This window comes from Borostomias antarcticus (genome assembly GCF_949987555.1).
Source record: "Borostomias antarcticus genome assembly, chromosome: 15".
NCBI classification, from domain to species: domain Eukaryota; kingdom Metazoa; phylum Chordata; class Actinopteri; order Stomiiformes; family Stomiidae; genus Borostomias; species Borostomias antarcticus.
Genome location: NC_140248.1, coordinates 10,488,757 through 10,506,899, shown reverse-complemented (window position 1 = coordinate 10,506,899; position 18,143 = coordinate 10,488,757). Strand labels below are relative to the sequence as shown.

Here is an 18,143-nt window from a genome sequence, read left to right as displayed (position 1 = left end):
GGTAGGTTGCATCCCACTGCGCAAATCCTAATTGGCTAATTGGCTCATCGATATAGAAACCTTCACACTGCAACTTAGAATTTAAGTTCCTACACAAAACGAGACCGAAGTTATTCAACAAAACATATGAGCTTCAATTCCTTGTTGCCAGCAATATGGTCGACCCCGAATGCAAAATGGTGGTTTTCAATGAGGCGGAGAGAGGGAGAGCAATAGGTGAAGTATATGTGTGAAAGTGTGCGCATGCTCGTGCGTCCTCCTACGTGGTGTAGACTATGTCGCCACCTAGTGTTTTGAAACTGCATTCAATCCCTTTAAGACTGAACATTCAGAGGTTCAAATCCTCTTTGCTTGACGAGTGAGTAATCTTAAGGATCTGGATCTCCGTTCAGTGATGACGCATAAACCCTTTGTAAAAAAAAAAACATATTGTCAGCGTCAACAACATGACAATGAGAAAACATCTGTTTAAACTGTTAGAGCACCAAAGCTTAAATATCAACCTCTTAGCCTAGGAAGTCAGCCTTAGATTTACTGTAGATTTATTTTATTGAGAAAACAAATATGTTCATACTGTTACTCTATTTAATTTATATCCAATTTAATTTTGGAATAGGCAATAATGCAAACATATGTGATACCTTAATCACCATTTAAATGCTTCTCCAATGCCCATGCTCCAATCTTGTAGTTAGGCAATGTGTTGCTGTTGACAATTTTGTATTTAGGTCAGTGTGGGCCCCTCAGGCTCTAACAAACCACTTTTTTTCAGCGTCCCCATGATTGACGCATTCTCTGATGGCAAATGAAGTCCGGGGCTTCTCAGGTTTTGAATTCTTGATGAGTAACATATAATGAAATAAAAATACAGGAGGCCATTATTCCTAAAGTACCATTCCTATTACTGTATGTCTCCCAAATTTACATTTAAAAAACGCTGCCTAGTGGTGTGATGGTTTCAGTCAACATAACAATTAGAGTATGGAGTATCTCTTCACTGAGAATGACAGTTTCCCCTCAAATATCTTTGAACCTCTCTCCCCGGGAGTGAATCCTCTGCTTTTGTTTTGACCGGAGCGCCATGACGACGCAGCCCTGGAAGCGTCCACCTGTTGTGCGACGCCTAGCGTCAACACTTCCTCGCCTTACGGCGACTGTTTCACCATCAGCAGCACACAATGTGGTGATCATCAGCGGCCTGGCAAAAACCAGGACCAGGACATCCGCTAAGAACATAATGCCAGTCTTAGACACCGGGCATCTGTTGGCATTTCCACACGATAGTGGATCCAGAGTAATTACAGGCCAGCCTGGGATTAAGGAGGAGGAGGGTGGGGGAAGGGCGGGTATGTGATGAGCTGACCACATGGTCCTGCAGTAAAGCTCTTTTCCTCGTCAGCCTCGGCCCTGGACAGCCATTCGAGGTCAGACCCTAGATGTGGTCATCACGCCGATCTCACTCTCTTTATCTGCTCTCTATATCTGCCCTCTGATTGGCCTAAATCACCTCATTGTGGTTCTGATGTATACGGCCTCCTCTTGGGTGCTCCGCCGCCTCCTGCTGGGAGAGATAAGGGTACAGTTCCAAATAAATTGGAGAAAAACACACACTTTAGGGACATTCTACATGTCTTTGTTCAACAGAACGTTGTTTGGCTGACATGTTGCTTTTAAGTATCTTTGGGGTCTTTGTAATCTTCCACTGCATGACGTGAAATAGGCTTCTGGATATCCATGGTGCTGATATGGGATGAATGGAGTCCTCATCTACAGCTATTTCTCAAAGGTAGGTAGTGGATAGGGATGTTCCAAGTAAAGGTGTAGAACATAGAACATCTCCAAGGGAAGGTGTAGAACATTATGAACATTGGATTGATATATTGGTATAGCAAGGTCTACTGTACATAAATGACTGCAGCAGACCTTTACCCTAAGCCCTGAGAGAGCCTTGCGGGCCTAGCCTGAGCGACAGTATAGACACTACCCCTTCGCAGTGTGGTACCCTGCCATCAGCGCAGGCAGCAGGTTACGACCTCCCCCTCCGCTCTCCTCCTTGCCGGCGGAATCACCCAGAGGATAAAGCGTTTTGCACGAGGCGACTTCCGCTCCGATAGCCTTTCTGCCGGGTAAACAGCGCTCGCCCTCAGGCAGTGTTCCAGCACCAGGACCAGATGGGGGAGCGCTGGTCCTTACCTGCCCCCCCCCCCACCACCCCCGCTCCCTCAGCAGCTCCTCCAACCCGACACCCCCAGGTCCCTCGGCGCCCGGCACACACACCCGAGCATCTGCCCCACCCCGCCCCACCTGACAGCCACCGGACGAGGAGCGGGAGCGCCTCGGCTGCGTGTGGCGGCAGACGGCGCAGCTGTGCAGATGTTGTCACGGCGACGGGGCGGTAGCTAGCCTAACATCTGTGCGCCCTGTGGGAACGATTGAACAGCACTTTGCGAGGAAGCCAGCCTGGTGTAATACTCAGGGACCCTGTAAAGACACACTGTCAGACATGGTGGAGCAGCACTTAACCTGACAAATCTCTGTGTGTGGCGCTCTGAGGCTCAGATGCAACAGCGGAGCCCTTAGCAGATCTGGCCCTTGCATGATACCATACACACACAGTGGATAAAATACCTAACACCAAACTAGTAATATTTAGGTCCAGAAATAGTGAGTAATCACCCAGATGAAGGAACTATTTGATGAGTTTGATAGATTCATCTTTTCATAAAAATGACAAACACACCATTCAACACACCAGGAAATGAGTGACCAATTTAAATGCCATGCTAGCCCACTCCATAACAAGCATATTTTTAAACACACCTGTATAATTCCTGTATAATATTCTAACATATTTGTGCGGCTTCTGATTCATTCCTGTGTGGCCTGACATGGCTGATGTGTCCGTCCCTGAATGGCTTCCCCCACCCCCATCTTCCTCTCCTGCTTGTTGCAGTCTGTGACGTGTGTCAAGATAGCCCTTCATTACCACCCCTGCATCTCACACACCCATGCTCGCACAAGTATACGCGCGCGCACACACACACACACACACTCACACACACGCACACACACGGTGCAGAGCATATGAATGCCGGCCCCTTTCTGCTCTAAATGCGATTCTTGTGATTGTGCTGAGAATGTGTGTGTGTGTGTGTGTGTGTGTGAGAGAGAGAGAGAGAGAGAGAGAGAGAGAGAGAGAGAGAGAGAGAGAGAGAGAGAGAGACAATACAAGATAGAGCACGGAAAAATGAATACATTTTTATGACCGCCTTGATAAGGTCAGCCATGTGCCGTGGTTACTAAGCAACACTGACACCCCATATTGGACAGTTGCGAGTCAAACTCGAAGATGTTTATTACTGCTGAGAGTATGACAACCTATCAGATGCTCACCACTGGGCTATCATGGGTCTGAACATACTGTAGCAATATCACACAGCTCTCTGGCTGCATTCATAGGCTGTCCAGACTACTGCTGATGACTGGATGACCAATAATACATTACATTACAATCATTTAATTGATGCTTTTAACCAAAGCGGGATAACCAATGGATGCTCCATCAGATGTGTTACCATGCCAACTTATTTTATTCTATTCATTGATCACATTGTGCAGGATCAATGAAAAAAAAAAACTTCCATTAGCACAGTCATCCTACTGTACTATACAGGATGTGAAATGATACATCAGATGAACTGTACTGTTGTCACAAGATAATGTCACAAGATAATGTCACAAGAAATAAAGATTAATAAAATAAATAAAACGCATCAGTGAAAATCATCACATCAGTGACTGATGTGTCAGCATAGCAGAGTGTATACCTCACCAAAGGTTCATTGCAGTGCAAACTGCCAAGGAGAAACATGTTGACTATGAAGATCCTGTCCACTCAATCAGGGCCGGACAGAGGGGCATTGAGCTGTGCAATGCAAGACAGTCAATGAGTAGAATCAATGTATGGATCCAGTAAGGTGGTCATCAAGAGGCTCTGCTCTGTCCAGTCAATTGGCCACTACCTTATAAGGACAGGTGATTATCACTGCCAACTTCACCCACATGTTTTTCAGCCTTGCTAAACAAGGGTCAAGTCATAGAATGCATTATTCAACCCCCCAAAACACTAGTTTTATGTAATGATCTTGACCATACTGTAGTTCTCAAATAATTATGTTAAAGTTCTGTTGAAGATGACTGCCTTTTAGCATACGCAATGATATAACCTATAGTAGCCAAAAGAGGCAGATGATATGAAGAAGAGCATAATGGACTTAGAATCAGAATCACTATCAGAATCCTGTTATTGCCAGGTAGTTTACAACATACTAGGAATTTGCTTTGGTCAATGGTGCATAACATTAGGTGGAGACACCATTAGACAGGGTGCAGGGACAAGACAAGACAAATGAGCAGTACAAAATACGAATTCAAAATACAATATACAAAATGTAATGAGTGTACAGAGTGTAATGTGTGTGTGTTGTTTATATACTGTACAGTGTGTGATGTGTGTGTGTACAGTACACATACAGTAAGTCAGTGGTATTGCCCAAGTACTGCAGAGGGGGACAGAGTCAGGGGGGAGAATCAGAGAGGGACACGGGCCTCGTTGATGAGGCTGGTGGCCGTGGGGAAGAAGCTGTTTCTGTGGCGTGAGGTCTTGGTCCTGATGGACTGCAGCCTCCTGCCAGGGGGGAGTGGTTCAAAGAGATTGTGGCCGGGGTGGGAGGGGTCGGCTTCTGCTGCTCAGCTCCGAGCAAAGCCCAAGCTCCCAGTATGATCTATACAGTACGAGACGTCACTGTAGCTTTCCAACCCCAGACATTCCTTTCTCTACCATTTCCCCCCTAATGGTGGAGAATTACTGTCAACGGGGAACACGATTTCTCCATTTCTTTATTCTGGTGACATGTCGACTCATTAAAGTTTAATTGTGACTTCGTCTTATGTTTCTCTCAGGAATCATGGCTATGAGAGAAATTCTGCGAGGTTCCAATGAATCCAAGGTCTCCGGATGCACATTAGGCTACTGTTTCTGTCTTATCTCTCACATAATGTCATTTGAATTATTCAACACTCAGACCCGGCAACCAAGCACTCTTATTCCATACATGATCCAAATTGAGCTCATTCAATTACTCAACTCTCCATTATTGGCGGTTGTCTTATGGCTCAATCTGATAGATATATTTTTAATGGTTGTTCTAATATAATCACACTACTTTCAAGTATTTTACTGATAAAATGGTAAAGGTTCATCTGGGAATTTTGCTTTCATTCTCAAGTTATATGTTGCTGGGAGGGATATGAAAATGGAACACCTTCAGGGGTGTATTGTGACGTAGCTAGGGGTGGACTTCAAGATGGCAGGTACACACAGGGAAATTCACCACTATGTAATGAACGATGACTGTACTTAAAATAGATAGAATACAAGTCAAAATGATTGGAATGATTTGATTCTGTTTCCATGTGTTAATCTTTCCGACATCACCTGTGATTATCACCCTTGACCATCTCAGAAGCCTTAGTCTCCCCCCATTGCCTAGATATGAGTGAACATCTACTGCAGTGTTTGGGTCAAGCCTGGCAACTTGCGCCTTGATGAGTGCCTGTCACAATGTATGCTCTTTGGGATATTTATAGTGCCTTCATGCGCCTCCATATTGAGGGATGTGAACAGGCTCGCTGTTGCACTCATTTCATCTGCCATAATCCTGGTTATTACAACAAGCATGGCTTCAAATCATCTCTCTCTCCCTCTCCCTCTATCCCCTCTTTCTTTATTTCGCCATATCCCCTTTATCTACCCTCAGAACCATTGTTTTGGACAACAAAGGGCATGGTTTGACAGAGATTCTGCCATTTTATTAATAAGCGCTGCTCTGTAGAGACTGGGGATGAACAAGCTGCCTCTGGGCAGTGTGGGATATGGTCACCTGATTGTAGCCGATTGTCCTTTGTTGAAATGTTCGACAAAAAGATCATAACATTTATGAAGCGCTGTACTGTATGCATAGAGCACGTCTAATTTGGAAGAAGCTTGGATATTGAAAACAAAAACAAATTCTGGTAAAAAGCTATTGTGATAGAGACCTAGTACAACTGAAGAGCATGGTCTATGAATTGTACAAAATGCAGTTATATTTATCATGTAGGCTAACCATACCTGTATTTTCAGAATCCTATATTTTTAGCTTCTGCACTGAAGTTAACCAGATGTTGATTGGCTGTATGGATTTTTGTGTTTACGAGATCATTGCCATGATTTGCAATCTGGTGCCATAATACCTTTGATTTCATCATAACCCCCTCGTGGCAAATCATGGCGGAAAATATGGGATTAGAGAAATAAGGATTTATGAGCAGGCAGACATTGATGTGAAGCTGATCTCCTTACCCAAACAGTCCACAGGGATTAACCCCATTGAAAAGAATCATCGGCTACAGTTGCATATGGCCTGTGAATATGATTAGTCATAAGGGACATAACATATTGATGAGAAGTGTGGATAACTGGGTACTGTAGGGCCAGTGTTTGTGTGTCCTCTCTGATGGCCACTAATGTTGGTATTTTGGTGAAGAAAAAATGAAACTAGTTTTGCCTACCAGAGACACAAACCAGTAGTAATTTGGTCAACAACCTTCTCCATAGAGATTCCAGTTAAACTGTAGCACATATCATCCTTCAAGCATGTGCACCGATGTGCTACCAGCACATGTCCTTCTGAAGTCACCTTATGTGTTGAAGTGTGAAAACCACTGTATGTTCTGTTTTATGACAAGCTAAGGCATTAATGCACTCCCCTGAGCCCCACTTTGTTGCAATCAATCTTCCACAGAATCACTTCTTTTTCCGCATAATACTGTATTGCTAAAATGCAAATTGTTACAAGACAGCTTTAGGGATTACAATAATAGGCCAAAGGTGTTAAAATAAAACACTGATTAAACACAGTCATATCAGTAGGTGGTCAAGAGTAAGTCAATTTGTCTGATGAATCAGCCCATAGTGGAAGCAGCCATGTTTGGAGAGCGGTTGAGAAATTGGTGGTGAGAGCTAGCATTCAATAGATGGTTTCTAATAATAATCCAGCTGAAAAGGCTATCTGGGCGTGGAAAATGACAAGCTGCCGACCAGCGTCTGTAAAGAGATAGAGACAGGCAGGGAAGGCTGGGGCTGTGCAGATTACCAAGAACACAGCGCCATGACTGGAGGAACAACACCCCCCTTCTCTGCAGGGGAAGAGGGAGAGAGAGAGAGAGAGAGAGAGAGAGAGAGAGAGAGAGAGAGAGGACAAGAGAGAGAGAAATCAACATTGCTCAATAACTAATAAAAGGATTATCTGGCACTGGTTGCGTGGGCAAGAGTGCATGTTTGTCATCTTGTTTTTTGAGGTGGGTCTGGGTGTCTCTGGTGCAGGGGCTGGGCAGGCAGGCAGTGACAGGCCTCCTGGTGCAGTGCATGTGCAGGTCTGATGTGGATGCTAAGTCTGTGAGACAGAGGCTGTGGCAGCAGGGATGGCTGCAGCTTGACTGGCCCACTAACAGAACAAAGCAGGCCAAGATTAATCCAAACACTTACAGCTACTTTGTCTGTCTCTACATTATTCTACATTATTCAAGAACTGTCCCCTGTCCCTAATGGAGTTTTACACCCCTGCTTCTTGATAATAAATGACATGCTACTGTCACGTTATACAGAGGAATTAATGCACAACTATATTTATTGTTGGGTTATTTATTAAAGATTCATAACACATAATATGACCTCAACATACCTGCACCTCCGTGTTCATGGTCTTCATAGGTCTACAGTATACAGTATACTACATGGCCGTCACCCAAAACAACACAGGTATGCTAGATACTATAATATGTTTCCATACTATACCATGTTGTCAGTAGACAATATATAGACTTTATTCTAAAGTGGCATTGGCCATTGCAAGGCTATGACCAGCACTAGGCTACTGAACGAGATTCTAAAACGGGAAGACATTCAGCACGTGACACCAATGATGCTTCCTTCCTGAATACTGGTGAGTAAATGTGTGCGTCCAGCTTCGCCATGAAACCAAACTACATTCATGCCAACTCACTATTAGGTTTGAGTGCGCAGTTTGAGTGGTTTCCCGGTCGTTTGGATATGAGGAGGGGTCTCTGTTATGTGCCTGGAGGCCTGCAGACGCTTATTTGTCAAGGTCAATTAATGAATGTAGGCAAAGGCGGGCTGGATCCCAACATATACCCTTGGGACTCATAAATTATGCAGACAAAACATTAAATGACATGATTTGATATCTTCCAATTAAAAAACATTTAGATATTTAAATGTATTAAGTCTAGTCAGATGTGTAGCTTACAGTAGGCTACCTCTGTATCATCAATAGGCTAGCAGGCTAGTTATCCACGGCAGAATAATAATCATGGACTGATGATCTCTTTATTATGTGGATGGTTCATTACCCAGTTTATCCCTGTATGGACACCTTGCTCCCTCTTCTAGATTATGGCGAAGCCTGTGCAATCTTGCGTTCAGTTGGGTCCAGGGATAGCTGAACAGGCTAGTTAGCTGTGCGCGCTGCACCTTTAAGGCAATGAAGAAGAAAAGCGGCTGCGGAGGAGGCGGCGAGGGTTATTCCATAATGCTCTGAGGCTGGGAAGGTTAGCGCAGGGACCAGTGTGATTTCGGCTGCGGGAAGATGCGTGTGCTTGTTGCTTGCTGGATGGAGAGAGGCGGTGATGTGGGAATGAGTTTTCAGTACAGCTAACAACTATTGCCTCCGCTTCAGATTCATATTCTTTTTCAAATTCAACTTTATGCATTTTTATCACTGGAAACTTTTTTCTTTCATTATTTATTCATAATATTTCCTTTACTTATTTTCTTTATACAAAATTTCACTTAAATTTGTTCTGTTTCGTTGATTTTATTTGGGAATTTCACCTGTGCACATTGCGCTTGTCCCGCGTATGCTTCTCCAGCCGCCCTTCACCGCTCTGACTCAGCACCGCTCACCTGGACCGCAGGAGGAGGCGAGTCCCTCCCGCACCCCGCAGAGCACCGCGCCGACACGCGGGGAAGGCAGCACTGAGGCACGGCCTGGACACTTCAAGGAAGACATACAGTTGGATCCCCGCTCTTACCATAAGACAATCATCAGAAGCCCATACATCCTCTTCCCAACGTGAAGGAGAGAGAGAGGGACACAGCGAGAGAGAGAGAGAGAGAGAGAGAGAGAGAGAGAGAGAGAGAGAGAGAGAGAGAGAGAGAGAGAGAGACTGATTTGCACAAGCCAGCATCCATTGCAGTTGACATTTTGAAGAAATATTAAGGAAAAAAGGAAGACCGAGTGTGGAGTGAGAAGAAGAAAAAGCATAGCTTGGATATTGAAAGGAGCGGGGCATGTGGATATTGGCTGTTATCTTTTTCCAGTGCATCTTGAATGGTGAGTTGTGCATCTACAATTAACTTCATTAAATCACAACTTACAGTTTAAACAAAGCTGGCCAAGTGCATACACTTGGTTATTTGTCTAAAAACATGATTTATTTGTTATGTAGAAATGCCTAACAGGCTGTTGCCATGTCCTGACACCCAAGCGATGGGCAGAGAGCGATGTAGCTGGACTGGGCTGCACCGGCTTGGCTACATCCAGGTTAATTGCCCTCAACTATGTGAAAACACCTATCTAACAACGCAGATTCTAGAATAGTCTTCCGTATACCCTTTTCATTATAGGGAGATTAATTTATTTTAGGCCTGTTTGTTCTAAGAATTTATGGATTAATGTGAGTTGCAGTATATAAGGGGATGGTTATTTATATATAGCCTATATATCCTTTTTTCGATTCATTTATTAAACTCTCACTTAAAGAGACCGACTATATAGACTTACGTTTTAATTTCATTTTAGACTGCACGTCATAAACATGTATTTAATTCAATATGTTAATCTGTTAATTTCTGTGTATTTTATTAAATTTAATCAGATTATTATTCATATGAAACAAAAAAAAAGATTATAACCATCATTATTTGTGTAAAATATCTCTCTAAATTGTATATTTTTGTAATTAACCATATATTGATTATTGTGGCCTATTTGCATATGTGCAATACAATTAGCAAGTACATGTTTTCTAGCAATCTCAGAATGACGTGCATTACATTTCAAATGTGTGACATTTATTAGCAACAATAAAATACAATGATTTCCCCTAGGCATATACTGTATATAGATTTTAAAAACGGTTTTCCATGACCAGAAAAAATACATTTAGTGGTATGATAGTGCATGGTGTGTTTTAGAAAGGTATTTCCTAAATCATTGCAAGGATCAAATGAAATAGTCTGTTTTAACTATAAGATCATCTGCACATATCTATCAGATCAGTCAGGTATGTAAGGAGACGCTGGGAAAGGAGAGACAGAGGCTGGTACTGCCTTTACACCCGCCATATTAGAAGTACAAACATGGAGGCATTTAGATTGGAAAAAAAGAAAGAGCAGAGGCAAGCCCTTATTGCCCTTAGTGTTGATCTCAGACAACATGTCCACATCTTATTGTTTTACAAGGTGCAAAGGTGATAGGCCTGTGATTCCTACAAAGATGGATTTGATAAGACTCAAACGTGCTTTGGATATGGGGTGCCTGAACGCTTAGTGAATACAAGGGTACAAGTGAATGAGAGAGGCGGGTGGTGGGGGGGTGGAATGGAGGAGGACAAGGGGTGTGTGTGTGGGGTGGAGAGGGTGGGGGGGGCAGATATAAGCTAGAGAGAAAATTGGGGCATTTAGAGGATCTTTATGAAAGATAGAATGGGCGTGGGGAGGGGGGGGGGGGGTAAATGAAAAGTGAACACATACAAGCAAACTGAGAGGAGAGGGCGATGCGTAGAGATGACAGGAAAACCATTTTGTGGCAAAGCTGAAGGCTGAATGGGAAGGCAGGGGTTGTTTGCCAGAGAGAATGCAGTGAGGCAGCGAGGGACTCGTACCAACACTTTTTCCCAGCGCTGAGGCGTGACAGTCTGTAAAAACAGAGAAGGACCTGTTCCATAACCGATGTCCATTTCAAATGTCAATCACTTGTGTGAGCTTAATCCATTGCTTTACTTTTGAATGGTTCCACACACTGTAGGTTTGCTACAATACAGACAGGGTGTTGTAAAATGGCTGCTCCTGAAGGGCTTTAGCATGGAAACTTTGAATGGAAACAGCATCCAATAGGATTTTGATGAACATTGAACTCATTGATTCTGATTCATAGTTTAATGACACATTATGTATCCCCCCTTTCTTTATTTGAGGCATTGCTTTATTAGCAGGTAATAGATCTATATTACTTTTCTCTATCTCTGTTTTAAAATGTTTTTTGGTACAGAAGATACCGTAATGATTCAGAAGATACCATAATAATTGCAATTTATCTGCTGCACGATTTCTATGATTTTATATAAAAAGATAAAACAGATATAAAAATGTCCTCTTATGTAGCTTTGTGTGTGATACCAGTAATCCTCTTTGCATAATGATCTCAGCCTGTTTAGTTCCTGATTTGTATTTGTTGAATAGAAAAAATCCTTGTGTCAATAGCATAAGCACTTTCCTCCATTAGAACAGTACAGTGTGTACCTCTTCTGGCCAGAGAGACTGGTTTCCAGAAATAAAGCCTTTTAGGGTTCTGGTCTAGCACATGTTCCTGAGGTGGTCTCTATGGAAACCTGGATAATGAGTGTTGGTGCAGTGTGGGCTGGGTTAAGGCCGCATTCTGTTCAAGTGACCCCGGAAGTGCTTCTCCAGAGATTCCAGCCTGTCACTCACCGTTATGATGATGATGTTATTAGCAGCAGATTTCATTCATTAGGTAGTGATAAATTACTCCAGTTTTTTAAAGGGCTACTGTATAGCTGATATCCGGTCAGGCTTGCTGCTACATGGTTTACATTGTATTTTGTAGCCAAATTGATCTGTTTTAAATTATAATTTGCATATGTTGTCATTGCAATTCAGTTGCATCTATTATTAGCTTTCTATTTTTGAGGTGCAAACTCCTCTGTCTATGAATACAATTTGCACTCATAAACAATTCACTATAATGGAGTTGATCTCAATGACACTTGTGGTTTTAGAGAGCACTTGCAACAGTATCTCTAATAAAACCAAAATGTGATGGAAGCAGCACGTGTCCATAGTGAGACAAACTGGGGAGATGGCATCATGTTGTTTTTACTCTGCAATACCTGAGGGCAAATCTGACATACGCTCAATTGGACACTAATAAGCAGTGCAAATGTACAGCGATGCTGCTCGATTGGCAATATCACTGTGTGTGTGGGTGCATGACTGTGTGTGTCTGTTTGTTTGTGTGCGTGTGTGTGTGTGTGTGTGTGTTAGAGAGAGAGAGAGAGAGAGAGAGAGAGTGTACCCCAGCTAATTTAAAGTCACATGAACATATGCATTAATCCTACCTTCAGTTAGACAGCGCAAAACAACCTCTCTGTTTTTGACAAATAGAATTTCAAACTGTGTCTCCTTCAGCCAGAGTGTTTAGAAGATGAAAGATATCCAAGGCATAGCACCTGAATACCTGTCTGCACTGCTTAGTCTTCTCGTTCAGAGCGGGAGGAGTCCAGGGAACCAGGGTATGAGATTAACCTTGATAAAGCTGTCATGAGGAGAGAGATTTTAATCACCCTATCTGGGAGATCAGACCAAGGTCTGGGATAATGATACCAGACATTTGGACTTAACTGGGTGCTGTGTTTTTGTCATTCCAATTAAGTGAGCAAAAATTTGAGCGCAAATGTACACACCAATGATGGATGTCTTGGCAACGTAATGGAGGCAATCTTTGATATCTGTTGCAATTGTTAAGGCAAAATATATATTTTCCTGGGATCTACTGTACAGGAAGTGTCAGGAAATGGTTGATTTTGATTTTGTTTCTCAGCCCTGCTTTCTTCTTTATGAAAATCATAAGCGGCTATGCCAGTCATTTATGACATCACAGGTATACATCTACAGTAGATTCCCTCAAATATAGTGCAGCAATATAGTGCAGCAACACATATAGTGCAGCAACTATATGCAGTGGGGTACCTTTGGGGTCTTTTTATACTGCTTTTTTGGTAAAGCATCATAACCTATATGGTGAATCTAGTTTTAGTCTAAATCTATTATTATTATTATTATTACTATTATTATTATTTCCACATGTTATCAGTAGTCAATTGAAAAAGAAAACAAGTTGTTTTTGTTTGGAGTTCATGCTTAGGCCAGTGGGAAACCACAGAAACACACACACACACACACACAAACACACACACACACACACACTCACACACACACACACACACACACACACACACACACAGTAAGACTAAAATACCAGTTAGTCACATTGATATCAACATACATTATCAAAAGTGGCTGTACAGTATATGATAGAGATAAACAAAAACAAGAATGCATTTACTGATAATTGGAGGGGTAATGAAAATTATAGACATCCATTACTTACTGTATTATTGTTATCACTGACATTATTTCACCAGTGACATTTTAATTATATTAATACTAGCTAACACTGGTAGATCCATTCATGAAGAAAATCTCACACTGTTCGTATGCTGTAAGATGAGCTCCAGAACCATCTTCCAACGATGGAAAGGTTCCCTTGGCTCTCACATTAACGCTGAACTAGAAACACCTCTCCCCAGTGTGTGCTCCGGCTCAGACTTGGCTGGTAAAGGGAGAGCAGACTCAACCATATGTTAATGGATGCACATTGAAATGTTAACTGTTTCATTTAACCCGGACTAGCATGCTTGAGGAGATGATGGTGTGCAGCAAAGCAGAGAGAAACGCAGAGGGGGAGAGAGAGCGAGAGAGAGAGAGAGAGAGAGAGAGAGAGCGCACGTTATACTAGTATCTATGAGCTACTGTACTTTTATTGATAGGCTTTCAATCGTTTATTTTGAGATGACAAAGTAGGGCTATTTTGGTATATTGATACAGACAGGATTTTGTTTATCTTGAATTAGTCTATTATTTGTATTACATTCCATCTGTCCTGTCCTATAATGACTGAAGGGCTGGTGACTGGCAACATGACAGATAAGACCATAGACCAGAAAAATGCCATTTCTCAGTGACTAGCTGGTAGAGATGTAGGTTTTAGTCATTGGTACGGTACCCATACTGTTGGAGCTTGTTTGAAATCATTTGAGCTTCCCTCCTCTTAGTTACTCCACCTTCTCAGCTTCAGTGTTACTCAAGGAATTCCCCACTAACTCAGTTGGGGAGGGGGGGGCATTAGCAAAACACTAAAACATTGCAGAAGAGTATATTGTACCTGTTGACAAGTCGCTTGCCAGCAGGTTCTGCTTGTATGTTCTACCTGTAGACAGATAGCTGTCTAGCAGATAGGTAGGCACTGCTTTTATGTTCTAGACCAGGGGTTTTCAACTGTTTTTGTCCCAGGGAGTTAGAGTCAACTGCACTAAATTTGACATAATGTCAGAAAACAAGAATTCGTAAATGGAAATGAAAATGAATTAATAAATGAATAAAACAATTAAATAATAATAAGAAAATAAAAAATTGTCACGGACCACATGCAATGCCCTTGCGGACCACCAGGGGGACCACCGGTTGAAAACCCTAGACAGGTTCTAGACAGGTGGCTAGCAGATAGGTAGGTACTGCTTGTCTCAGTGCATAAGTGCAACAACAACAGTTAGTGGTTGCGTCATTTGTTTTCCACTTAGCCTGCTTGCAAATGTTTCCATGGTAAAGTGGGGCAGTAGACTAATGCCCCCCAACTGTTGGATTGGCTCTAAAGGCCCTTCAAGTTGGGATATAGTCCTCTACAACTGTTCTCTTCTGGCTTTTTCTACCCTTGATTGATGAGTGATGGTGAAAGGAAACCTAGTCCATTCATATCAACGGAAAAACCCCTCAGTCATAGTATTGGGGAAGAGTGTGGTTGGTATAGTATTTTGGATGAATTCAGAGGATGTGAAGAGTAGGGATGTAGCTGTGGAACAGGCACTAATGCTGACCCCTACACAACGTCCTCCTGTTGGTGGGCCATACACTAGTACTGTAGGTAGTAACACACAGAGTGGTAAACCTGGAAATTCACATTTATTCGTTCATCCTTAGCAGCCTGGGGTTCAGTTGAAACACAGCTTTGTGTGCAGAAGTAGTTCCTGCTCCCTCTCCCTCGGCAATAGGCATGCTACTACTGTACACTGTACACACGGAGGCTACATGAGGAAGCTTTGCAATTCAGAATACAAGCAGGCCTTCTGATTGTGACGCAGTCTGAGACAACGGTGTCTAGGTTGGCAGATACCACGGCTTTCAATGCCAATTGCCACAGACTCCTGGTGTTTTTATGTATGTAATGTGGTGTGCACACGCACACTGTGGAGCTATTTTTGGGGGGCAATTTTTAAAGGCTGTCACTGGGGTAATGGAAGTAGTGCCAAATGACCTCTACAGAGAGACACAGACTCAGGGGGTTACACGCACACACACACACGCACGCACGCACACACGCACGCACTCACACGCACACGCACGCACACACGCACACACACACACACACACACACACACAGACACACACCAGGTCAGGCTCATTTATAACACAAGGGAAAGGTACTCCCCCCTTGGAAAAAAATTACTAAGTAGATTGATCTCCTGAGTTGACATGGGAGTCAGGTGAAGTGGCTAGAACATCAATTCTGTCTTTTATATTGGTGAAATTACAGTAGATACTATGATACTTTACATGTCAACTATACAGTAGATAAGATGAGATTACAATGCCCTATATTAAAATTTATTTTAATTTATCACAGATAAACTCTCTGAAAAGGTTTATTAGAGAGGAAATATTATGTATTTTCCTTTTGTTATTTTCCCTTCTAAAACACATCACCATATAAAGTCAGTGTGTTTGTGTGAGTGTGTACTGTACGTATAATTCTATGCTCATTTTTGTAATTGTGTGTGGGATTGTAAACTTGGCTGACTACTGGATGCGTTCATAAGGCATAACCGACAAGCCGTGATTAGTATTCGAAAATCAGCACAACCCAGAGTGTGTAAAATTTTCAAAGATTCTGGCAAATGTCTCATTAAAGTGTTGCTAGCCCCAGGTCTGTTCTCTCTCAGTCTCCACTCTATCAGGCCTTCCCCAGCAGTGATTATGCTAATTGCTGTTTGATCAGATGATTAAATTATAATTCGATTAATCCTGAGCACTAAATGCTCTGAATACGTTTACGTGCGCTTGGCTGCCTGGCGCTGTCCCTGTCACCAGGCGGGCAGCCATGACAGACAGACGACCAGAGACTGCCTGAGACAGAGACTACACTGACATTCTTTTTTTGGAGGGAAAAAAAACTCTTAAAAATAATTGTGTGCCCATGACACGCAAGGATGGTATGGTTTGTATGGTTGCAGCACCAGTGTGTGAGCACAGCCTTAATGTGGGTTGCTCTCATCATTTTGTGATTTTTCTGCTAATCTCACATACTGTACCTTCATTTGAACATGTGTCCATCAGCGTGATTTATAGTGATGTCCTTGTACTGTATAGTGTTGTATGGACTGTCCCCTGAGCAGGCTAACTGACTGATGAGGAGAACAGTGCTCTAGTGTCCCCTAAAGTTCACCACATCTCCAAGGGTACATTTCGTGGTGCTCTGTATATTGTGGGATACACATGGATATTTTGAAGGGTGTCCCATCCTGTCTTAGTGCCACTGTTGGATAAACGCTCACACACACACGGGCATGTACATGCGTGCGCACACACACGCACACACACTCATGCATGCACGCACAAATGCACACACACACAAACGCGCGCGCACGCACACACTAAGCAGGGGTACTGGCTCTGTCTTTCACTGTAGTATTAGAGAGGATTCTGCTGCAGTAGGCTTACACAAGATGGAGTAGCCCTGCCTCTGAGGCAAGTGGAGGATGGTGGAGGAGGGGGATGGGGGACAGAGAGGGAGGGAGGGAGGGAGGGAGAGAAGGGCATGTTTTCTGAGGCGCTAGAGCATGGCTGTGAGCAGAAAGCCAGTGATGTCTAGTCCTCTGACCCACAATCCCATTTAAGCCCAGGAGGGTGCTTTGCCAAGTCCATCTCACTGACGCTACACCCCGTTACTGTGTAAAGTGTGAAGTGTGAAGACCGCGCGCAATGCTCCCCCAAAATCTTGCAATTTAGCATAAAAACATAGCGACGTTTTGGCCACAAGGACCAGAAATGACAAACTGACAAGAAACACCAGTTCCAGATGGTCATGAGCGGACAAGGACAACGCAGAAATGACAAGATCGCCAGAGGCCCAAAAAATTAACCAATCAGAGGAGTCCAGAAACATGGACGAGTGCTGTCGCAGGGAAGAGGGGCGGAGGTTTTCGAGAAGAGGTGCTCTGAGGCCACGTCCGCCGCTGACGTAACGCAGTTCAAGTTATTTCATTTCAAGGCGAATCTCTCGACTTGCTCCCTTGGCCAGCAGTGACAGCGCCTGGCGGGCTTCTGTGCCGTACAGTGCAGGATGTGGGCGTTCCTGGCGTCGTCATCCACCCTCCTCCATCTAATCTCCCTGCTCATCCCTTACCTGCTGGGCTTAACGTCTCAGCTCTCAGCTCACCTGATCTCTCTGAAACCCGCCCGACCACCACACACACACTCCCGTCACACACACACACACACACACACACACACACACACTAAGGGGGAGCGCCGTGCCTGAATGCCAGCGAGCCTCATGTTGTATCATGATAGGTTTCAAGATTTTCAAGATTTTCAAGATATCAAGACATCAAGATTTTAGAGCACAGTCTGAACCATATATAGAAAATACACATCTTGTATTTGTTTTAGGTTTGTCTTGTTTCTCCGCAGTTTTACCCTGGGTGAGACTCCTGTCAACAGAGCAAGCTCTGATTCATACTTTGATCTAGATGCAGAATAATGGTGGCGGTCTCGGTGTAGCCCAAATGTCTTTGAGTGCCAAACTGCCAACGTTGTGTCATGTAAGGCTAATGGAGTGTTACAAAGCTCATATGAGGTAGGGACAGTATGATGTGTTTCTCCAGGT

General features: G+C 43.3%; 1 protein-coding gene across 2 annotated transcripts in view; it reads left to right on the top strand.

The window, feature by feature from the left end:
- Positions 1–9,412: 9,412 nt before the first annotated feature.
- dscama (Down syndrome cell adhesion molecule a) overlaps positions 9,413–18,143 on the top strand; it is a gene marked incomplete at both ends in the record, with an annotated part of 81,809 nt that continues 73,078 nt past the window's right edge. For both annotated transcript variants that reach the window (XM_084450462.1, XM_084450463.1), the window contains one exon: positions 9,413–9,455. In XM_084450462.1, the coding sequence (XP_084306588.1) occupies positions 9,413–9,455 (43 nt within the window). The remainder of the gene's footprint in view (positions 9,456–18,143) is intronic.